Source organism: Balearica regulorum, chromosome 10 (assembly GCF_011004875.1).
Source record: "Balearica regulorum gibbericeps isolate bBalReg1 chromosome 10, bBalReg1.pri, whole genome shotgun sequence".
Lineage (NCBI taxonomy): Eukaryota > Metazoa > Chordata > Aves > Gruiformes > Gruidae > Balearica > Balearica regulorum.
This window is the reverse complement of record NC_046193.1, coordinates 3,450,812-3,474,997: the sequence shown is the minus strand read 5'-3', so window position 1 is coordinate 3,474,997 and position 24,186 is coordinate 3,450,812. Positions and strand designations below refer to the sequence as shown.

General features: G+C 38.2%; 1 protein-coding gene across 3 annotated transcripts in view; it reads left to right on the top strand.

Moving 5' to 3' along the window:
* Positions 1 to 687: 687 nt before the first annotated feature.
* The window catches only part of SLC6A11 (solute carrier family 6 member 11), a 105,612-nt gene continuing 82,113 nt past the window's right edge, over positions 688 to 24,186 (top strand). Inside the window, exons 1-5 of one of the 3 annotated variants that reach the window (XM_075762768.1) lie at positions 688 to 775; positions 1,800 to 2,030; positions 5,946 to 6,080; positions 6,245 to 6,385; positions 7,826 to 7,916. In XM_075762768.1, coding sequence (XP_075618883.1) covers positions 1,811 to 2,030; positions 5,946 to 6,080; positions 6,245 to 6,385; positions 7,826 to 7,916 — 587 coding nt within the window. In that variant the 5' untranslated portion in view covers positions 688 to 775; positions 1,800 to 1,810. Of the gene's footprint in view, positions 776 to 968; positions 1,321 to 1,799; positions 2,031 to 5,945; positions 6,081 to 6,244; positions 6,386 to 7,825; positions 7,921 to 24,186 lie in introns of those variants that run through there. The other 2 variants (XM_075762767.1, XM_075762769.1) reach the window with 2 other exon arrangements.

The window sequence follows — 24,186 nt, the reverse complement described above, 5'->3', positions numbered from 1 at the left end:
GAGCTGGATGGTAAGAGGGAGAGAATTCACATGGAAGGGCACGTTGTCTCTGGGACAGCATCCTCCAGCACACTTCAATGTAATCTAGGATTTAAGAGACCTGTAGTTGCAGAGCAAAACATGGGTGCATAGCTGCAACTGAGAGTTTGGATCTGAGGGAAGATTTGAAGCTAAAACCTGAGTTGGGTTTTGCTGTTTGTGAAGGAGAAGCTGCAGAGATGAATAATGGAAGAGGTATTTAGTTCAGGTTGAGAAACATGGGGCAGAAATAACTGACCTACAAAAAAAAAAAAAAGGGGGGGGGAGGGGGAAAGAAATTAAATAGAGACTTTTTTTTCCATTTCAAATATTTCATTCAACCTGAAGTAAACCAGTTTGTGTTATTTTTTCCTATTCTTGTTTCTATGTTACACTTACTTCGCTTGAATTTTAAGCAAAACCCCGGTTAGAGATGCCCACGTGGGCTGTCTCTGCATTTTTCCAGTGTAACTAGAGAGCGCCCACATCGTTTCCACACTTTCCAAATGTTCCCCCCCACATTTTTTTATCCCATTCTCCCCCTCGCCCTTTCCAGCTGAAGTTAATGTCATTTGTTTTCGGCGGGTTCTTTTTTTTAACTTCCCAGGCCTGAACTTGAACCAAACCCCCCAAAGAACCAACCCCCGGCCGCCCCGGGAGCAGCAGGCGCGGAGGAGCCGGCGGCCGGGGCGGTGGCGGGGCCGGGGCCGGGCTCTCGCCGCCGCCGCGGCGGGCACTGCAGCAAGGCGGCCGGCAGGTGCGCAGCGAACCGCCGCGGGCCGCATGCAGGTCGCCTCCCCCTCGCATGGCGGGGAGCCGAGGGGATGCAAGGAGCGGGGCTGCGTACCGCCCGGTGCTTGGCCCTAGTCGCTTTGCGCGGGGCGGGGGAGCGAGGGGCTGGGGATGCTCCGGTGGTGATGCTGGGAGGAGGAGGGGGGAGCTGGCGGGACAGCCTGAGGTGGGCGGACGGGGGAGGCGGGTGTTATACCATCGCTCCGGGGAAGGCTAAGCATTTGCAAATTCCGGCTCCAGAGCGCGGGGAGCATCCTATTCCCCCTGGCCGGCCGGGCAGCAGCTGCAGAACAGGACGAGGCTTCCCGGCTCTTCGCTATCCTAACGCTGCCCGCGTTATCCCCGCCTCCCCCTGCCCGCCTCTGCCGCTGGGCGCCGGCGGCTGCCCTACCCCGTGCCTCCAGTGCAACAGAGCGAAGAGCGGCAGCCTGCAGAGGTCTGCTCGGAGCCGAGCACTGGGCTAGAGACCCTGTTCCTCTCCTAGCCGCGCAGGCATAGGCAGAGCCCTGGGTGAGTAGTCTGGGAGCTCCCTTACTCCTCCGGGCAGGCCAGAACCATTCAGGCCCCCTTCTCCATCATCCTTTTCTTCTTCTATTCTCAATTGTGTGCCTGGAAGGTGCAGGAGATCTCTGTTCTCTGGTAGGTTAGTCAAGCTGGGATCCTTGCTTGGGGAGGGATTTTTGAAAGGCTTCACTGTCTGTGCCTTAAAATGATGTCGTGCTACTAAGTTGTCTGTCTCAACTTGGAAATCTTCTCCTTCCCTTGTACATAAGCTTCTGTCTTTTTTTTCTTATTTTTTTCCTTTCTTTTCCTTTTTTCCTTCTTTATAACTTTTCCAGCCTTACGGAGTTACCTCCTTCACTTTCACCTGTAAATTTATGTAGGTAGTAAGAAGCCAATGATATGCTGAGGAACTTCTTTAGTCATTGAAGGTTATTACTAACAAGTGACTTAAAACATCTGTATGTTTTTCTTTTGTTCTCCCATAGGCTGAACAGTCATGACAGCTGAAAAGACTATTCCTATAATTAACGGCAAGCCAGAAGATGCGTTGGACCCAGAAGCTTCAAGTACCAACCTCGTCCACAGCAATGATAAGAAAGTTCATGAAAGAGGTCACTGGAACAATAAGGTTGAATTTGTGCTTTCTGTGGCAGGGGAGATTATTGGGTTGGGAAATGTATGGAGATTCCCATATCTTTGCTACAAGAATGGAGGAGGTAAGATGGCATCATATGTTGATTTACAGCTCACCATAAGCATGTGGGAAATAAACAGTTAAGAATGCTTTACAGCGTTTTCTTGCACTAGTAAGAGATAGGTATTCAGGATTTCAGTGTACATGCGGATAGGGAAGTATTAAGCATCTGGCAACTAAAAGTCATTGTGTTTCACTTATCTTCTCCTCCACAAGTATTGTGTGGCTTACTTTCACAATTTTCATTTGTTTTAGTAAATTGACATCTGTAAGGTTTTTAACGTGGAAGAATCCAGTGTTCTGTTATAGCACTGTGTGTTTTCTTCTGCATGTGCAGACAGACGCAAGCATACTTAAATAAGTTTGTCTGATGTAGAAAGGAACGTAGCAGTTTATTTTTTACAACAGTGTACTGTGGAGAGGGTGATTATTGGTTTTGATAATGCTACAAAGATTATGGTTTTTTTCTTTGTCATATGAAAATTTTTTCCCAAATCACTACAGTAGGGTAGGGGAAGATGTAAAAGCTGCCTGTTACTCAAAGAAGAGAGTAAACCCTATAAAATTTAGAATAAGGATATTATTTGGGAGAGAACAGACTTCTACCAAAGTATAATATGTGGCATGTATTGGTTATAGTTCAGTAAAAACTATGTAAGATATGTGACAGTAAGCACGTCAGCTGTGACTTGCAAAGCAATGAGGAAAGAAAAGTAAATTAAAAATTTAGTTTAGAATTCTGTGGACTGGATTCAACCTTCTCCCCACGTAAGGCCTGAATCAGTATTAGTGTAAGCGTATAGGCTGGGGGAAAAATAATATGTTCAGTGGCTGATATGCAAAGATCTGTTCTTCAGTGGGTTTGTTTGCTAACAACGCTGTGCCAAATTTCTTTCCCTTACCCCTCCAAAACTAGGCACAGTTGTCTGAACTCAGGGATGGTTTTGGCCCATTTTGTCTGCTCTTTTTATAAGGCTAATGCTACTGTGGAAGATGTGTTTATGGTTTGCAGCTCCTTTCTTTATCTGTACTTTGGAAAAACTAAGATAACAAGAATTCACCTGCTTTCAGAATGATGCTACCAAGTACTGCTCTTAGTACATAAATAGTAATATGCTGGATACGATATGCAGAACAGTTTCTTGTTGGTTGTCAAAGTTTTCCCAGAGAAATTTTGGCAGAGGAAAAGGTAGAAATATTTTTTCAGTAGATAATGAAGATTTCCTTGTTAATACAGTAACCTTTACATGCCCATATGCTAGCTTGTCAAAATGTGATGTTATAATTTTTAAGGCTATAATATTAGGTAGAAAAATTCTAACCATGTTTTTGGGTGATTTCATGAAAAAGTACTTACTTAAATATCATACTTAATCACCACTATTTAAGAATTAATGTATGTGGTTTAATTGGTCGTGTCCTGGCACCACGGGAAATTTGCCATTGACTTCAATTTTATTCAATGAGGACTTGGTCTATGACCTGTGTTTTTGTAACTCTCTGGAATGCCCTGCTGGAATTAGACCAGAGTTGGACTTGTTTCATGCATCAGATGTAAATACTGAAAACTACTTTGTGTGTGGTAAGTGAAGACAATGGTAAGATATATGAGCTAGTTATGAAATAACTTGCTGGATACTGAACGAATCTAGAAGCAGTTGTATGGAACTTCTGAGGTCTAAGCTCTCTCTGGTACTTACCTGAGTCGTAACAGGTAGTGTAGGCATAAGCTGCTACGATTTTAATTTGTTCTTATGGATATTTAGTAGGGGGTTTAGGTAAATTAATTTCTTTGCATGTTTAGAATTAGATATTTCTTGAAATATGGGAAACCCGATGTCCTCTAATTTTCATGATGTGTACCTGTTGCAGAACAGTGCTGGAAAAATAGAGTCAAAGCTAATACTTTCAACAAGTTTCCAGGTTAACTTTGTTATGATTTGCGCATATGAGTGGGCCGAGTTGAATTTGTTACTGGCCAGCAGTTTGCCCAGCCTATAAGGATTTTGTTCAAACCGTTTGTACAGTACATCATACAGAGAAACCATGATTTATATGTAAGGATTTAGGATTTCATTCTTTGTGAAATCCTCATGTATTGCTTGAGATGCAGCCGAGATTCAACTCTAGGCAGATTGCCTGGTTGAGGGAAGAGACTACTCATGGAGAGATCTCTCTTGATGTGCTGGGCTAAAGAAAGAAACTGTGGGTCAAAGCAGCTGTATTTATTTGCCTCAACTTTCTGATCAAAGTGACTAAAGTGTAACAGTTGTTGCAGGTTGTGGGTGTGTTGTGGTGTTTGGGTTTTGGTGTGGTTTGGTTTTTTAAGATCATGAACAGGATACCTATTTGCCTTGTAGTTGTAGAAATTTTCCTGAAGTATATTGAGAAACATTTTGTTCATAGTTAATATTCTGACAAAGATTTAGTCTTAGAGAGGTAGCTATTAAGGTGCTGTTCATTAATACTCAAACTGATTTTCAGGACTCCCATTGAAGGAAGGAAATGCTGCTATTGCTAGTGTTCTAAAGAACTGATCAATGTCTGCAATGATGGACAGCACTGCAAAACACATCTTGCTAGGAAAAACTGCATCCAGGAAACTTTTGTGTGTTTAGCATATCTTGTGTTGACTTGAAATGGAATGAACGGTGGGATGCTTACATCATTTAATGGGACATTTAAATGAAGTTAATTAGTGTTGTGGGATTATTTGTATGGGAGCGAGTAGGTCGAGGCCTGGATATAACACATCATGTGTGTTGTACTAATCTCTATTTTCATAACTTAGTTAAAGCTTTGTAATTTTCCTACAACTTCAGATAAATTATTCTGTGCAGTACTTTGCTGTGCTAGTCTGGTTAAACCAGTAAAACTTTCTTGGCATAAATAAAAATGGCAGAATTGGTTATTTTCTGCTTTCTTCTCCGTATTTATTTCCTTCTTTCCTTGTTTTAGTCTAAACCAATATAGTTGCTTCTTTCCACCTCATCCTTTGACTCATCAGAAAGTCTGAATACTTGAGGAATAAGGAAAAAAAATTCTTTATGCCTTATATGTTAACTGATTCTCCATGTAGACAAAAGGCTGTATTTTATTCTGTATTATTTAGGTTCCGTTCTAAATGGAATACCCCAAATCCAGGTTATTAGCAAGTGACATTATGCCTAACATAAGTATCTTCTCTCATTTCTTTGCTTTAACATACTTCACAGCCATGTTCTTTAGGTGCCATACCTGACAGCATCATCAATCATTAAATAATACAATACTTCTGCTATGTGTTAATCGCTGAGATTTTGTTGTTGTTGTATACAATGCTTCAGCACTGAATTGTACTATTCATTATCTCTGCTGGAGTTTACTGTCAGCATCTAACAAAAATACTGATGCTTTGTTATTTTCCTGCATTTTTACATTAATATTTCCAGCTGATAAGGCCAAGCCGTGCTTTCCTGTTCTTGTAAGTTGTTCTAAAGTTTATTTCATCATTCCCTTTTCATGATCCTTATTATCAGGCTTATCCAAATAACACATAAAGGACTTCTTGGTTTTAATTTCCATAATGCTTCTTCATCCTTGCTTTCCTGAGAAAAGCAAGGAAGAGAAGATAGTGTAGACTGACTTGGTGATGATCAGAGCAGAACCGTTGGGCTGAGCAAGACCATGGTCCTTTTTGTGTTGGAGGGACACATGAGCAGAATTTCATTGGTACTGAGGAACTTTGGTCTGGTCTTTTTTAGTCCATGACAGTGGCTTACATGTTAACTTTTGATATTTGAGGCCAGGAGTAAACGCTTTCTGCACTTTCAGCACAATGCCTGAGAGGTGGCTAATAGGTGATCCTTCCTTTATTAGGAAAATAAGGAATTTTAAGGAAAATAAGGAAAATAAAATGTGTTTGTTATAACTAATACCCTCTCAATGTTTCCTGTAGGTGCTTTCCTCATCCCATATGTGGTTTTTTTTATTTGCTGTGGAATACCAGTATTTTTCTTGGAGACGGCCTTGGGACAGTTTACTAGTGAAGGAGGCATTACATGCTGGAGGAAAGTTTGCCCTCTATTTGAAGGTAACAAACAGTTCTGTGTTGTACTGCGAAAGAATGCATTAAAATTGAAGTAAAATAAATTAAATTGTATCAAAATTGAAGTTAAAATATACTTAAAGTAATAAGCATTTGTTTTTACCTAAAAAATAAACATTTTCTATTGTGTCTCACATTTTTTTTTCTAGGCATTGGATATGCTACCCAAGTTATAGAGGCACATCTAAATGTATATTACATCATCATTTTAGCATGGGCTATCTTCTATTTGTTTAACTGCTTTACTACAGAGCTTCCTTGGGCTACCTGTGGGCATGAATGGAATACAGGTATGACCTCAGTAGAGGTTATTGCTATACAAATGCTTTTGAGTAATTGATTAATACATTAAAATGTCAGGAACAAAATTATTCTGGTAGAAAAGTCTGTGGAAACCGGCCAATCACCTCACACTACACCATGATAAAGGAATGCTGGAGTGAAGACTTATTCATACCTTTTTGGTTTAGGTTGTTGTGTAAGCATGTTTTTTTCTGCAGAATACGATGTCGGATAGCAGAAGATGACTTTGGATTTTGTTAATTCTTAAGATATTCTGGCTAAATCCCAAGACTCTCATTTGCAGTCATATCTATTCTCCCTGAATACAGTAAGTGAATTCTGCTGAAGAGCTGATGACCTGGTGACAAGTTACAATCTTGTTCTTTCACTCTAATGAAATCAGGACTTTAAATGGAAAGGAAAATACTAAATGTGGATCTTTGGATTCGCTCTTTTTAATGCCAGATGTTGAGGAATAACATTCATCAAACTACTTCTGAAAACTTAGTCACATAAATAATCCTTACTGCATGCAAAGTAGCCTCTTACATGAAAGATGAGGTGTGTATTCGTAAGGGTTTGCACCATAGGGCTCTGCATCTGTCCTCTCATTGTTATTTTTATTTGTAATGCTCTACTTACTGTATTTGAAGATCACAAATATCTATGGGGAGGAATACATACCGATGCCCTTATTTCCATGTTCCTGATGTCTTTGCATTTATTCCTTCTATTACTGTCCGATTTCAAATCGTGTACCAATTGTACTGTCTTTCATGGTTTTTATTAATTGGTCATTATTTTGTTCTTTGAGGACACCTAAAGCTATCTGAAATCTTGCCTTGTAGGTTATGTGAGGGAACTAGTCGTGGGCCCAATAGATGTGGAAGGCTTCAGGATCAATTTTGGCAACCGTGCAAAGGAGCTTTAGCTGATGTTGATTGCTGTTCAAATACTGTCAACTCAACAATGCTGAGCTGCTTTGGTCTCCTTTCTCTGTATTAGAGATAATAATAATAATAATAAGCCAGAGTGACTTTTCACTTGCTGTATTAAGACAAAGTGGAAACTTGTTGCTGGCAGTGTTTCATATGCCAATTGTTACCGTTGGCCATTGAACCAGCAGTTGGAGTACGAGTATGTTGTAATTCCCACTCAACTGTCTCAGTTTCTCAAAGTGTCTTTCTTCCATCTCAGGTGTTTTATTGGCCCTTGCCATTGCACCTGTGCCTTTGGAAAGTGTGTTATAGGAGAACGTAGTATACAGCATGGATATTTTTCTGGGATAGGCCTGTGATCTGGTGATCAAAATGTGGTGTTGCAGAAGTAGCAGCTGTGACATTAATCTTTTAACCAGATAGAGAAAGCGTATTATAGAATGGTGGCTTTACAAGATGCATTAACTTGAAGATGGACAAGAAGAAATATACTCTTTTTTTCTTTTCTAGAAAACTGTGTGGAATTTCAAAAACTTAATATGAGCAACTGCAGTCAAGTCTCTTTACAAAATGCCACTTCTCCAGTGATGGAATTCTGGGAGTAAGTACAATAAATTTTATGTTCGATCAGACTATTTGTTAACTTCCAATATTTTGACCATTTATACATGTAACCCTATAGCACTTACTGATGTGAGTTCAGCTGGAAATTTTCTCATACAGCCAAAGAGAGTCAGGAGGAGAGTTTTAACTCTTTTTTTAGAGGATACAAGGAAAGGAGAATTCCATATCCTGAAAGAACATAGAACAAAGTGTGCCACTTGCTCGGGAGCTTGGCTCTTGCTGCTAGAGGAAAGAGCCTCCAACACATACTAATGAGGAGGCAGAGGTGAAAGAAAGAGGATGATTTTAAATATTTCTTGGGTTTTTTTTCCAGGATGTTTCTTCTCTTAAGAGTTTGAGAGTTGCATCTTCATCCTTTTGAGATGTTTGAGCTAATACTTTGGCTTCTGTATCTCATTATTTTTGAAAGGACTATCTAAGTGTTAGTTATTCAGCTATAATAACAGGGGAGTTTAACTCTCTTGTGTCGCCTTGATTCTGATTTCTAGTTAGAGTAATAGAAGAGAATTATATCTTTACAAAATATGGTTTGCTTTTGTGATGGCACATATTTTTCTCTTAATATAAATATTTAATCAGTGCATGTGTAGTTGCACATTTGTTCCTTGCAGGGTGCAGTGTGTGTTAAGACAGTCCTAGAAATGGAACGCTACTTTGAATTGTGAGATGACTTAGTATTAAAAGTGTGTAACAAAAATTCCAGGCTACTAAAATTTCTTGAGGGCCCATTCTAATCTCATTAATTTTATTATTAAGATAAAGCCTTATTCTGAGGCTGTATGTTCAGAGCCCTGTTTTATGTTCAGGACAGCAATAGCTACACTTTGAAAGGACCATAAATTAAGACTGTCCTTCAAGGGAGAAGAGAAGGTAAACGAAACAATTTTATTTATTTGAAACTTCTTTTTTGTTGTGTTGAAGACAAACTTTTTGTAATACTATGGTTCACTGGCCAAAATAGCTTAAGATATTAAACTTGCCTACTTTCTCTGTCCAAGCAAAACTGAAGTTGCATAGCTTTTCACTCTTGGAAAATGAATGTATGCTCTTCCTGCTGAGGGCGGTATTTGTATTGTTAAAATTTAAGTAGGTGTGACGTTGCATGGCTTCAAAATTTAAAATAGACATGACAAACTAGTTTAGAAGTGGAATAATGAACTTTATTAAATATCAGGACTGATTTTGCATTAAAATAACTAATTGGAGTGAACAGAAGATTATAATTAAGTTCTGTCTGATATATTTAAGACATAAATGAACAATAGAGGTCTTTGTGTATAGATGTGCAGTGCAGATCACAGAGTAGTTAATATGAAGTAAATATATTACTAGAGTAGTTAATTTGTCCAGCAGTCATCTTACAGTCTGTAGATAAGTGTTACCAGAAACATTATTTCACTTAGCCAGAGGTCTTGTTCACATGATACTGTTTTGCTCCTTTATAAATTCTGGTGTCAGGAACCATAAATTTACTGAAAGACTTTTTGAAACAAATAGGAAAAGGAAAGTTGATGGGGTAGTCTACACAGAGCAGATGCTCCTTGCTATTTTCAGAACTCATGTGGATAGTGTGTGAGAATCTTCATTGCTGCAATAACCAATCACAGGACTGAATTCATTTGCATGACGACCAGGTTCCTTACAATTAATTAAGCTGATGCCTGTGAAGGGAAGGGGGATGCTCTAGGTTTCTTCTGAACAACCACACCATTCAAAACCTTTATGCTTGCTCTCTGCAATGTTAAGTCTGCAATTGAAATTCCTCTAAGTCGTGGCCACATAAAGCCAATTTATTGTGTAAAGGTTGGGCTGGGGGGGGAAGTTTGGGGTTTGTGGTTTTTGAGGGGGAGGGAGGTTTTGTGTTGGTTTTTTTGGTCTGTTACTACCTACTCTTGAGGCAATCTGTGAATTAGAGTGGTAATTATTGTGAACAGTGATCCTATTTGTTTACTGTATGTGATCTCATTTACATGTAGAACTGAATACTGCCTTTGTAAACTGTCAGGCTGTTACATCTTTCCTTTTGATAATCATATCACATTACCACAGTCTTCTAGAGTATTCACAATCTCTTCAGATTTTTTAATTAAACAAATATCACCAAAACCGAACAAAAATGCTTGGGGAAGACTCAGTATTTACACAAATGTGTGTTTCTGCAGTTTCTTTTAAGCCCAGTGCTCTCAGTCTAAGAGTTAATAATACCGAGGGATATACAGGTTGCTATGTATCACACAGCAGACTAGACTGGCATTCTGTAAATGCCAGGAGAGGTTAGTAGCAGGGGCACAAGTTGGATTTAGTGTTGTGTGTATGCGTGTGTAAATGAATATGCCAGGCCCAAAAGGATGTCTTTACTTCTGGCTTTGAAAAGGAGTCTCTTTATCTCTTTCTCTGTCTCTTCCCCCATTTAACTAGTACTACTAGGTCTTTTCTATCATCTAGGCTAGAAGGCTGAGCCCTTATTTATTTGTGACTGGAAGCAAATCCAACTCCTCAGTTGGTTTGAGGATTGCAAATAAAGACTTCAGCCTCTATGCTGAACTATTTCTAGCTTTTGTTGCTTCTGTGGCCTTGGCTACTCCTAAAGCTATTGCTGAAGTCAAACAGCGACTCACCCAAGTGCAGTGATGACTGAGAGGATACTTTGCAGTAGTATGAAGCTTTCCTGACATGCAGACTAGTAGTTACCCTTTCTCAGATCTGTACAGAGGATACCGTTTCCTCACTACCCTAGTAGGTATAGACTCACTTCCTCTGATAATTCAACGTTCTCTAGCAGCTTTGATGCCTGGGTCCAGTCCTATTTATTGTCTTGGAAGGGTTGGCATTTGTTGTGGTTTTTCGTTTTGGGTTTTTTTCCTTTCGTTTTAAAAAGAAGCAAAGACTTTAGAAAGAAGTACTGCAGTAGGTCCTAGATGCTATTTTCCTTTTGGTACACTCAGAAGAATCTCATTGTACATGCAAGGACCTCAAAAGTTAAAATATTTTTGTGACCCTGTAATTGATAACTACTTATCTGTAGCTATAAGCGAAAATAGTCTGATCCTGTTGGAGGAGCAGTAAGCAAAGTCTGGGAGTTTGGACTCCCTTCACTTGTTTTCCTGCTTAGAAATGTCTATCCCTGTTAATGTTTTAAGACTTCGTTTGAGTTAGTAGACTTGTCACTGGCTACAGGTATCAGTGTAGACAACTCTGGGAAAAATTAGGAGATTAAAGGATTTCTTACCTTACTTAAAACAACCTTGCAAGCCATAGCCTTGAGAAGGTTCACATTCCATCACTGTATACAGTTTGCTAAGATAAGCAGCTGAATCAATCAAAAGTCACTTTTTATTCTTCAAACTCTGATGCTATGTTCCAAAGAAGGACAGGTAAGACTCTGAAACTTCACTTTTCATTTCATAATGGTGCCCAGCATTCAGAGACTGTCTAGTTAGCTGCTACTTATGGTGTTTCTCTCATCCTAATCATATAGCTTGATTAAGGGTTTTCTAAAAAAAATAACCATAATTTCAAGGTATGGCACATGGAATTTTTAGTGTCAAAGCTTTAGACAGTTAATAGTGGTAGCTACAGTAATAATAGAGGTGTTGATAATTTTGGATATGTTAAAGCAGTGCCATGAAAGAGAGCTGTGGCCATGGATGAGTCTATATGTATGGCCTGGGAAATAGAGAGGAGAAGATACCCTACTCCATTGTTCTGTATGCTTTCCTGGGAGAGGAAATTGTCTGGCAGGTATAGGGGGCAGCAACCATGTTTGTGTGCTTTTTTGGCTGCTACTCCAGTCTGTCACCATGGTCAGGAATTTGAGGTTTCTAGTGCCTGGGAAGGGAGCTGGACAGACAGAGGACCCATGGTTTTGTGGTTGATTCCACCTCAATAGTTTTTTTATTGGCTGTATAACAACAACTTGGTCCTCTGTTAAAGAAGGTCTAGTTGTTGGCCTGTCATTCTCTGGAGGGGGTGACACATCCTTAGCATTTCCAAGTAAAGCCTAGTGAGAAAAAAACATTTTTTTTGTCTAGAGAAAAGAAAAGGGGCTGTTCTCAGCAAAAAGGAAAAGGCACAAACCCTTTCCTTGCAAAGTCAAAAAGAGTTTTTCCTGTTTCATTCAGGCTGCAAATGACTGCAGGAGTCGCATTGTGGTTAATCCCCACTACCCTATGAAAAGTCATTAGCAAGTTGAGCCTGATCCTGCAGTGCTCAGTACCCAGAGACCTTCAGCACCTCTCAGAACTAGTCCCTTTGTGCATGTCTTGTAGAACATTGAGTTGTGCCAGGCTTGCCTGTTTCTGTTCAGTTCATAAGAGGCCGTGTGAAAATTGCTTTTTGTTAGGAGTCATGTGAGCTCTTCATCTGGTTTTGCCTCAAAACCACTGACTTTGCCTGGTTTCAGCTGAAAGGAGTAAATGGGATAGGTGTCTTATAGGGATAACTTATAGGGATAAGTTGAGGGGTAAAAGTCACCCTAAACAGGCAGATGAACTTCCATGGTTTTTGATTTTTATCTTGAACATTGTACATAATGTTTTTACTATGGAGAAAAAATTACCTTAAAAGTTGCAAAGTGAAGTATTTGGGTATTAGGAAACACTAGAAATAAGGTTGTGCAATTTTAAGTTCACATGTTTTATGAGTATGATCGTCTTTAGTTGAAGAACTGCCTAATAATTTTTTTAATCGATCTGTTTTGATCTTGCCAGAGGATGGATAGGGAGAAAACACTGTGCAGGTATTCAATATTTTGTCATTCTTGTACTCATTTTGTTATGTTTTATAGTCTCATTATTATTAGGTTCCTGCTCTGCTGACAAGGTTATTAATTTAATCAAGGCTTCCTAGGGTGCTCATGGTGTAAATGGCTTTGCAATCATAGTTTTCTTGATTATTTTCATGTTCACTTATCTTCACTAAATCTCGATAAGGTCAAATTATTCCCATTTTACAGAAGGGGATCTGAGCTACAGAGAGAGTAAAAGTTCTAAGTATGAGGCCCAAGACCTTTTGTCATACTATTTAGCATTAAGGTTGCACAAATTTTATTTCAATTAAGAAACAAAAGTATGTAAGTCAGCTTTGCCCAAAGGTTAAAGAAAAGTTACCTAATTGAAGACACTGTAACATTTGTTTGAAATTGCTATTTCATTCCAAACAAAATATCTTATTTTGTGCATTTGCATGAAAATTTAAGGGAATTATTAAAAAAAAACCAAACCCAACATAACTTTTAGTCATCTTTGCTCTAATGACTCAGTATTTAGAAGGCTCTCTTCATTGTATTTTGCTTGCAAGAAATTGGATACATTTGTTCCACTTTCTTGAATGTGTTTGTATGGGGTGGGAATTTTATCATCTTCTCTCAAACTTGCTCTCCTTTGCGTAAAAGTTAAATAATCATGGAGTATAGACTGGGATGCTGACATCTTCCTTCTCAGGTGGTTGCCTTGGCCAAAAATTTATGGGATCATTCTTCCACTGTCTCAGTACTTGTTTAGCTTGAAGGGGATACTTGAGGGCAAGAAGGATTGAGGGAGACTATTCTGATACTTTATAGGTTAATAGTTAGACCATCCAGTTCCAGTCTTTATGCCAATAAATATTTAATTGTTTATACACAGTAATAACAGGACAGTAAAATCTGTTTGGAATCTACCTACTGCAGAATAGCATGCAGCTTGGTAGCTGGGGAGTTCTCTTGGTAGAAAACTTTATCGGCTTTAGGGCAAAGGAGAGCTATGAATATGAGTTTCCAGCATGATGGGTGAGCTTTTAGATTGTTCATTCCCTATCCTAGCCTCTTCTCTCTGTTTATGCAAATCAGCTCTTCATTCTTCATGTTTCTAATCTTAGTTCTGGACACTTTGAAAGGTCTATTCAGAGGCAACCTAAATGTTAGCATGCTTTGTATTGTAATTCATCCTAGTCTCTTGGGCAGTTGAAATTGTCCTCTGACTTGTCAGGTATAGTGCTGCTTCCCACTTACAGCCACATAGTCCCAGTCATTTTATCCAGCTAGTTGTCCACTCCCCAAACTTGCATCTAGCCTGAAGGTGGCTGTTCACTGGTCTCCAGTTTTAACTCCCAAAACATTTTTCATCTGCTTCCGAAATTCATTGGCCAGCTAATCACAGTCTGTTCTTTCTGCTCATTGCTTCTCTTCCTCTCCCCATGCCTATCTGCTAGCATGAGAAAGACTGACCTCCTTGTCCAGACAGCCTCAGTCCAATTTATCAAGTCTCCCTTACTCCCAGTCCTCCAGGTGTTTTTTCCTTCCTGATATTCTGCAAATCGTGCAAAGTTAGTAAGTATGCAGCAGCATTAGAGCATTTTGACGGAAGACTTTAGCTGTATCCTGATGAAGTCTGTTGACAATGCATGTTTGTGTTTTTTTTCTTGAATGATAAGGCTGTCAGGTTATTGCAATAAGTATTTTTCCCTATGCCTGCATTTTGGGTGCAGCCAAAAATTACCATTAACATTTTTGAAGCTAATTATCATAAAACACTTTGTTCAAACAGTAGGAGTCTGAATAAATATATCTGTACCTGAAAACAGGATTTTATAATGAAAAGTTTTAAATAATAAAAATTTGATGTTAGGAGATGCACCTTTATGTTTTGGAAAAGTAACTTTAAAATGTTACAAAATCCTCTTTAGTAGTTGTAGGTACTTAAGGTAATAATAAACTTTTCTTTGTGAAGGTACCATGAACAAATTTTGTCTTTTTATTTTCCTAGTTATTTGGAATGATACTGTTATTTCAGATATAGATCATAAAACATTTATTTCACTATCTACTACTTAGAATTTCTTTTGGGAATTTGTAGCATTCGGTTGGTTCCTACGATAAAATACGGGAAAGTTTTGGCCTGCGGTGTTGGCAAAAAAAGAAATTACGTTTTTGCAGCAAACACCGTACATGAGCTATTTAAAATATCCCGTGCTTACGCAATTGTAAAAGTTCTAGCAATAATATTATTATCTACTCATATTTGGAACACATGCACAGGGAGCTGAGTGACGTGCTTAAAAACCTGTGACCTTTAGAAGCTGCTGGCTCAGATATCCAGTTTTGCTGAAGAATGCTGAATGCTAAACGTTTTTTTAAAGAATCGGTAACATTAGGGGCATTTTCATTATTGTTAACGTAGGAGCATGTGTTTCAAGACACGTATATATGCACTTTTTGATATTGTAGGGAAAGAAATATTTGAGAGAAGCACAGCTTGCCTGCAGGAAAACTTAAATATGTGAAAGGTCGAAAATAGCAAAACCTAAGTTGTGCCATGACAAGCTTGGCCAAATCAGTCAATTGCAGAACGTGCCAAAATAACCAGGCATGTTTCTTCTGGCTTTTTTAGGGTTTTAATTGGTTTCTTATAGATTTTTTTCTTTTTTTTTTTTCCCCTGTTACTTATGTGAGAGAAGACCTCTACTGAAAGGCCTCCTTTCAGTCATGTCTGGTTTTGTGCAAATACAAAAGTGAGCTGATCTCCTTATTTAAGAGTTGTTATGTATAGCCTCCTACACTTGGATCTAAGGAAACTTTTAAATCTTCCAGAAAACTAAAAGCAAGATATTGCTGGTTGGTGGCAGTTGCTGCCTGAAACCACTTAGTCCACTTCAGTAGCTCCCCTGAAGAAGAGAGGTGTCTTGTACGGGACAGGCTGAAAAGTTACATTCATGTTTTACAAGGCTGCCCTTTCCAATAAGTATTTTCTCCACCACTGTACTATGGGAATTGGATTTGCAAGACTAGATGTGCAAATAGCATGGAACTCTTCCAAGACATATTTTTCAATACCTCTGGAATCCTTTAAATATGCATGTGACTGTAAATAATACTGTCATTTTCAACTGTCCAAGTATGTGTCCATTACATTTGCTCAATTCTTGACATTGAGAATCTTAAGGACCTTGGTGCAAGGGATTTTAGAGATGCTCACGTAACTCTGAAAACAATGTTCGCCAGCAGTCACATTCATCTACTTCTTGGCTATCTCAGCATGGGTACTGTGTAAAGCAAATAGTTCCATGCAATTAAACAAGCCTACCCCTATTTTTGGCTCTTGAAAAAGTTTCATCACAAGAAAAAGAAAAAAAAAAGTTTTGACACGTTTAAAGAATATTTCCAAGTATTGCTTTGTAGATTCAGGGCATTAACAGAAAGGGTGGTTGCTTGGTTGTTTTAGTGAAATTAAATTATAGACATGTTCTTGCTGTGCAAAAAAGTATAGTAAACACAGACTGGAAAAAAACCCCCACAAAAATCAACCCAACCATTTTTTTTGCTAAATGTTCCACTGTTTTCCAGAATATTCTTTTATGGCAGCAAAGAAATTGATTTGCAGTGTCAGGAGGACTTCCTGAGGAAGACTCAGTAAATATTGCTATGGAATTTCTATAAAGGTTACAGAATATCAGTCATGCAGGCCTGGAAACAATGATATAGGCATAGTTGTCCTCTGTGTAAAAAGGAGAGTGACTGATATCTTCCCAAAGTCCCTTCAACAGCTATTTTGTAATTATTTCAATTCTGCTGACTATTGGTTTTAGTTTACAAATTAAAAATTGAGCTAGTGCGTTTTATTTGAATTTATTTAACTAAGTATCATACTCTAAGTTGCAAGTGCTACAGGAGAGTGGTATTTTATGGAGACCCAGTAGCTGTAAATGTGGACAAAGGACTTGAGACCTCCCCAAATAGCTCCTGTATATTTGCAGTTTTCTCTTTTCTCTTTTGACCTATCAGCTATTCTTTACAGCCTTGTGCCTCTGTTCCTTTGCAGTTTCGTTTTTTTTTTTTTGTAACTACAATTTAGTACAGAGCCAGTGAGTATGAGAAATATCTTGACAGAGTAATTAATTTTGTTTTTTTTTTTTTTTTAACTAGTCAGGTAGTGGTTTTATATTGGCCTGTTCTGTGTGGAAGAGATAAGAGCTTACCGTCACTCATTTGTTACACAAGTTTGTAGCCAAGAACTCACTATGAAGGACTATTTTACAAAATCATAGAACAGTTCTCAATTTTTTGTAGTCTGTAGTTGTCATTTTATGAACATTTAATTGAGTGAACAACAGAGTACAAGTCTACAGACTAAAAGGCTCAACACAAATTTTGAGAGCCATCAGGTTGACTTCCGTTTCTTCTAGGTGCTTTCAGTTCACAGCTGCTGCTGTGTGCTGAATTTATGTCACTCTGAAGGAGAATAAAAAGGAGATATTTGTCACTGCATCATTCCTTCAGAGAGGAGTAGGGGGAAAACTGAAAGAAGACTGAAGGAGTCATTGGATATATTGAGAGAGTACCAAGAAACTATAGAGCAGAGGTGAGTGGAACAGTACAAAAATGTTATTTGACAGGATTAAACTCTCAGACTTGGTAAGAGAAGAAGTTGCCATGACTTCAGTGAAAGAGGTTGAAGGAAAATAGGTCAGGAATGGCTAAAGTGGGGAGTTCTGTGTTTATCCATCACTGTCTCTGTCTCTTGCTGTAGATATACACACACGCCTATACATATACAAATAAAAACAGTATATGGATATACACAGTAGCTGCTAAGTAGTGTCACATTACATTCAGATAACTTAAGAAGTACATGTCATTATTTGCAAGCATTACTAGAAATTTTAGAGAAAAGTCTGCTGAGGACTTAATTTGATAAGTGTAAAAAGATAATGAATGGAGCAACACTCAACCCTGTCAGGACTTTAAGAAAAAAGAACTAGGCTGAAAAGCAGCAAATGTGGCTCAACTAGGAATAGTTCATTCTCATATGTGGAGGTCACAGAAAATACACTGTAAGAGGCAAGTATTTCAGAGCTGTGCATAATGCTCTAGGGAGAATCCCTCAGCTAATGTGACCACTGGGAGTTGTCTGTCTGCTGCTTTTGAAAAAAAAGCCAAATATGGAATTACGTGGATTTCCAGAGAAGAGTTCTTCCAGTTTGAGAGAATTTTATTACAGATTCTTTAACCTGTAATCTGTAGATTATCTTCTAGAACTTGAAATACATCTAATTGTTGAGCACTGATGGTTGGAGACCACAAGTGGGTATCCAGCAATATCTGTCAAGGATTATTTGCAGCACTTTTAAAAACCTGTGGATATGTTCTCTTTCCTATTTTAGGAAAGGTTTACATGAAACCTTAAAAAAGAGAGGTTTGTACAGTACACAGATTTTGTATCCTTTGTCAGTTCTGGACATATAACTTTCAGAAAAGTAAAAGTGTCAGCTCACATTGACTTCCAGTGAGAGTTCAGCACCTGTACTCTCCCAGTTCATTTCAAAGAACATATACTTTTAGTCACTAAATCTGCTACAAATTCACTGGAAGATTACCTTTGCTCAACTTTATAGTTGTATCCATGCTTGTTCTGGAGGTGTTTCAGTGATTAAGACCCTGCTGCACTGGAAAAAACTTGACACAACCAACCAATTTTTAATTTCCTAAATTTTAGAATCTAGAGGGGAAAAAAGATAGTCTGAAAAGAATCCCTTCTTTTTAAGGGATTCTCTTTCTCTAAGATGTATGCCTACTATATGGTATTAACATCATCAACATGTCATTCTTTCCCATGTCGTCGTCATGTAACCAGAGCTCCGCAGGTTGGCTAGCGCATGAACCCTCCTTTGGCTTGCTAATCATGCAGTGCATCTTCTGAATGCTTGTCTCCTTCACTCTTAAGGTTCAAGATTGTCCAATATGGATACAAGTAAGATCAGAACCAATTTAATATGCACCCTGAGTCATATGTGTTGCTAATTTTTGACATTTGTTTAGGCAATGCAGTGTATCTTATACGTAGTATAGGAGTAGTATGCAGTATATATTATACACTGGGGCTTACAATTTTAGGGTTATGCCTGTTAAAATATATGTTCCCTTCCTCTAAAAGGAAGAGGTCTCCCACACATTTTTGTCAAAATCCTGCGTCAAGTAGGTTCTCTTCTAATGAGAATTTTTCTTCATTCTGTTGATTGTTGGTCACTCGGTGAAGCTCAGAAAGTCTCCTTTACTTTATTTGGCAGCTACGTTTTAATATATAGTCCTGTGAAGTACAGAACAGGATGTTTATGTTTTAAAACTGAAAAGTGTTTCACAGCTTTGATATTGCTAGTACAGAGAATGTTGCTATAATTGCTGCCTAAAACAGTGTGGTACTATTTTGTACGTTTTCTTGTGTCAAGAGATAATGAACCACGCCAGAGAAGAGAAACCTTGGAAAACAGTATGAGTAATAAATACAGTAATAAATTGACTAGGGCAGTAACAAGAAGACTCTTTTAAGGCTCATTTTGTTGAAGGATAATTTTTCTTTTTGCCTTGTCCTATATAAAATATATATATATTTTTTTAGAAAAAGTCCTGAGAAGTTTACAAAGTAAACTGCTAGCCTTTTGGTTTCATAGGTTTATACCCTTTAGCATTCAACATAGATTTTTGGAAGCTTATCGTATGAGTATGTAAGGCAGTGGAGAATACTATCTGAAATCTTTAGCATCTTGTATACTCTGTTTTTCTTTTACTCTCTGTGAGAGAAAACCACTCAAAGAAAGGTGGGAAGCATGTCATTTTGGTGTACTCACCTTCTCTTAGCTATTATGCCTTACTTTATAAGAGTTTTAGTGTGTCTGGTCAGTAAACTGGAGACTACTGACTCAAGCAACAGAGCCTTCTCTGAAATACCACTGCTTATCTGTTTCTGTATTATTAAAATAGGCATTCTTTCAAAAGTTTTTGTTCCTCCTAAGCTGGTCTTTTTCCACCTTTGAGTTATGCAGTCCATGGATCAGCCTCTCTTCCAAATTAGACAACAATTAGCGCAGATTAGACAGCCACAGGGAAATGTCACAACTCCCGGAAAGATATTTCAGTACAGGAAAGCTTATGTGCTGTTCAGCAGAGCTTAGTGTTTTAATAGAACGAAACGAGCAATTTCAGTACCTGAGAGATCCTCTGGAGCTGCTTGTAATCACAAGACTTGAGGAAACACTGACTTGAGCAAGAACTCACAGCACTGCTGCCTAGGAAGGGTGCAGGATGAAGCGAGCCTCAGCTTTCAATTTTTAAGATTCTCTATCAGATAGTGGGAAAGATCCAGTGATTCAGACAAGAGAGAACAAATGCTGCTGGTGGTGAAACAACTCAGAATAGCTGTTTCTAACCCATTCTTATAGTTGTATGGTTGGCCACGCTTATCAATAAGTAATGTGTCACAAACACATTAGATAAGCAGCTGCTTCTGAGCTGTGACAAAAAGAATGTCACTTTGTACTTCTCTGTGTGTCCCTGGCAAACATCTCAGCCTTCCAATGTGTCTGGAAGTACTGCAATCATTATGGTCATACAAAGGAGGCTGATTTTTATGACTGCTAACTAGTTGAATAAGCATCTGATAGCGCAACAATCCACAGTGTGACTGTCTTCATGCAGATGTTTACCAGAACCTTGGTCGCTGGTAGCTCTCTGGCCTAGCAGTTCAGGCATCCACAGAGGATTCTGGTACATGGACTCTGAATCCCACCATTTTCAGAATTCGGTTAATATCTGCTCACGTTTCTGCATGTCAGAAACTGCCTACTTGCATGATACTTGAGTACATTTGGGTATGAAAGACTCAAACCAATAAATTTTCACAAAAATTGAAGAATATTACCTGCATAAAGTGCAATTAGAGAAAGAAAGATGAAAGTTTAGAAAACATATCTTTGGATAGAAACCTAAAGTAACTTTAACACAGGCAGAGAGGATGTCTGAAAGATATTGGTAGTTTTCTGCTAAACTAATCGGAAATCAGTACGGCACTGGCACTCATATGTTACGCTTTTTGTAGAAGGAGCTCAGTAACAAGGTTCACAAGGTCAATATGGATGGGGCCTGAAAAAACTGCAGTGATAAAAGCATAGCAAAACATATAAGAAAGGCCACTGTACAGTAGCACTACTGCTGCTTAGTGGCTTCATTTTGTTTTCCTTTCATTCCCCACAGAATGCTCTGAGGATAGAGTCTGGCCCAGAGTAAAAAGGAACATTGCCACCTATGTTCCTGGCTGGATAGATACAGATGGAGAAATGACCTGAAGAGGCTGCTGCCTCTGTTCTGGTGTTTTTTGTTGTATTTTAATTATTTTATTTTTTTAAAAGAAAAATGACTTGGAAACTGCTCCAAGTCCGAGAGGGAACATGAAGGTACCTTCCTCAAGTAGATTGAATCTGTTCTTCAGCTTTCCAAATAATGAAATAATGCAATAAGTACCCCAGTACATTCCGTTCAACAATGTGTTGGCAGCAGTTAATCCTCTTTCTATTCAAGAGCCTGGTACAACTTTGCACATTGGAATACTTTATTAAAGACACTCTTTCCCAGGAAAATGCAGTGTTCTTCCAGCCAATAACGTAGCGTCATATGCTTTCACAATGTTAGTTTTCAAATTTGGATAGAAAGGTTACTTTTCAGCTATGAGTAGTCAGAAGTAGCAGTTATAATATGCGCCATTACAGCAATTCCAACAACAGAGAGGCCCTTCTTCCTGTCAGATGTACTGCACTACTAAATTGAAAGGTGTTGTAGTGCATTCTCAAACAAATTGAAAACAGTTTCAGTAAGTATATACTTTTTGAAATAATTTCCTCATAGGATTTTATCTTTCTAAATTTTGCTAGGGCATATACGTACAATGATGTTAATGGAAAGAACAGGGATAACCATTTGCAACAGTATGTTCCTGATATGTAGGTAGCAAAAGGTTCTTGTATGCTGTCTGGTTTCTTGCTAAGTGTATTATTTTATGTGTACCTAAAGTATGATGAAATTTTTCTATGGCTCTGTTATCTCTTCCTGACTCTGTCCATGTTTGTTTGTTTTTATCCACACACTTTTTGAGTCAAGTTAAACTGTAAGCATAAAATAGGCTTACAATATTTGGTACTATAAGCTATAACCAGAATAAATCAACAGTGTAGTAATAATATCATGATTTTGTTCAGTCTAGTTGTAAATACCCTTGTGACCAAACATCAGCGTTTCTGACAACTAACGGGAAACATAGTGCCACCATTCAGGTATATGTCCTTTTATGCCACTTAAATTTATCTTTTATTCATTAGATTCTTGTAACTTTTATCACTTTTTTTTTTGTGTTATATATAGGAAGAAGAGTAAAATCTTCAATAACATTTAGTCAAGCTATATATATGTGACTAGAGGCAGTGAAACCTTCAAATGTAGTGTGTCTTGGGTGTGAGACACATTACAAATCCACTCTGGCTTAAATTCAATTTTCTATTTACAAGCAAAATATCCTATGTAGAATTAATAGTTTGCTACTACTGCATTACAAACCTTACTCTGGTTTGAGTTAACCTTTGCATTCCAAATTAGCCCTAATACCAATGGAGCTTATTTTCCTCAATATTCTGGTCAAGATGCTCAAATGCCACCAGTCCCCTGGCTTCTTTCCCAGGCTATTGGTTGGGTCAAGAAACTGAAGTGCTGCGTATTTTTAAACAACAGAACAACACACACTCCCAACCAACCATGACAACAACAAAAAAAAACCCAAACTCAATGCCTACAATAAATATTTTCAAACTCTCATCAATTTCCATTATCAGTGAGATCCAAAAATAGTTAATAATTTGTATCTTCAGGTCTCTGTGCAAGACAGATCTTTTTTACAGCGAAGTTTCACGTGATCTTAAGCTGTTGCCAGCAAACTCAGTGTACTCAAAGTGACTCTGCTCAAAATGGCTTGTACTAACCAGTGATCTTACATTCTGTAGTAATTCAAATGGTTACCTATGGCTACCTTTGGTTCATTGTACTGGCAGCTACAGTGGTCCCCTAGGTTCTTGGGCTTTTTTCTATCACAATTGTTGATTTTTTTTTAATTTCTTTAAATGTGTGATGATTTATGGAAATTTTCATTTATCAGGAGAGTATTAAGATAACCTTCCTGAACCCAGTATCTTTTCCCCTAAATGCCCTGCAAGGTAGATGAATTTGCAATACTTTTTTGAAGGTAAGTACACTCAGGTCTTAGGTCAGTGGCAGCAGTGAATTTTAGTGGTAAAGTTTCAAGACATTCCAAGGAAATGTCTCTTAGATATTTCTTCTCATTTAATTTTGGGGGATTTTACTTAAAGTTCCTCAGCTTTAATAAATCTTGCTATATATATATATATAAGGAAAAGTTGTTTGTTTTTTTTTTTTTTTTCATGCAAGTATGAACCAAACTAGCTGAAGAGAAAATGAACTCTCCAGATTCTGTCTGGTTTTTTTAATAGTGCTGTAAAGGACAGACATGTGTGATTTCTTTGGGAGAGCATATAGAATTCAAGTAGCAAAATCTAGGAGGCAATTACTGGACATGTCTGCTGTTTTATAGTATGTCTGGCATGTAGTGTCACCTTTGCTAAGTCATATGGCCACTGGCATTCTAATCCCTCCTGGGATATTCAGATTTGACAATTGAAAAGTTTTATCACAAAGAAATGTCTTGAACTCATCCCTTAACTTAGGTTTCTGATTCTTGATAATTCAGTTACATGAATTAGCTTTGTCATTTATCTCCAGTGACTCCCCTGAGACTGTCAGGCTTATGTAGTTATCTAACTAGAGTGCCTCAGAAAATCACTATTTTTCATTTTTACTTTTAATATCATCTGATATTTGGAATATAAAACAACCATGAGTTTCGTAGTTTGTTTCAGAATCCCATTGTCTTATTTTACAAGATCATGCAGTTTATACCAGGGGATGCTTAGGGTGAGACTGAGACCCTCTGTTCAAGAATAATTTCACTTACAATGACCATGAGGCACTTACAACCTCTTCCCATTGCAATCTGCCTAAATTATGCAATATGGATAAATTACTTCCTTCTGCTCTGCTTTAATATGTGCAGTCACAAGTGATGAAATATTGTTGCAAACAACCTTCACAGCTTTGGCTATTCCTGAGCATCTCTCCATAGGACTTCTCTTTTTCAAACGCTTGTTATTTCAAAACAGAGAGTATCACTTTCAATGCTGATTTTACTGCTCTTGTTCTTTCTCATCTTTCCCTGCATTAAGAGATGAGGAGAACAAGGTAGTGTAGGGGGCTTGCAGTGGTCAGAGAAGAAGAGGAAAACATAGTGAAAGATAAACTATCAATTGTGTGATTTATGCAAGGTCATGGCAGCTTTTAGATAGAAGCTGAACTGCTAAGGACCAAGAAGCTGTGATCAACTCTG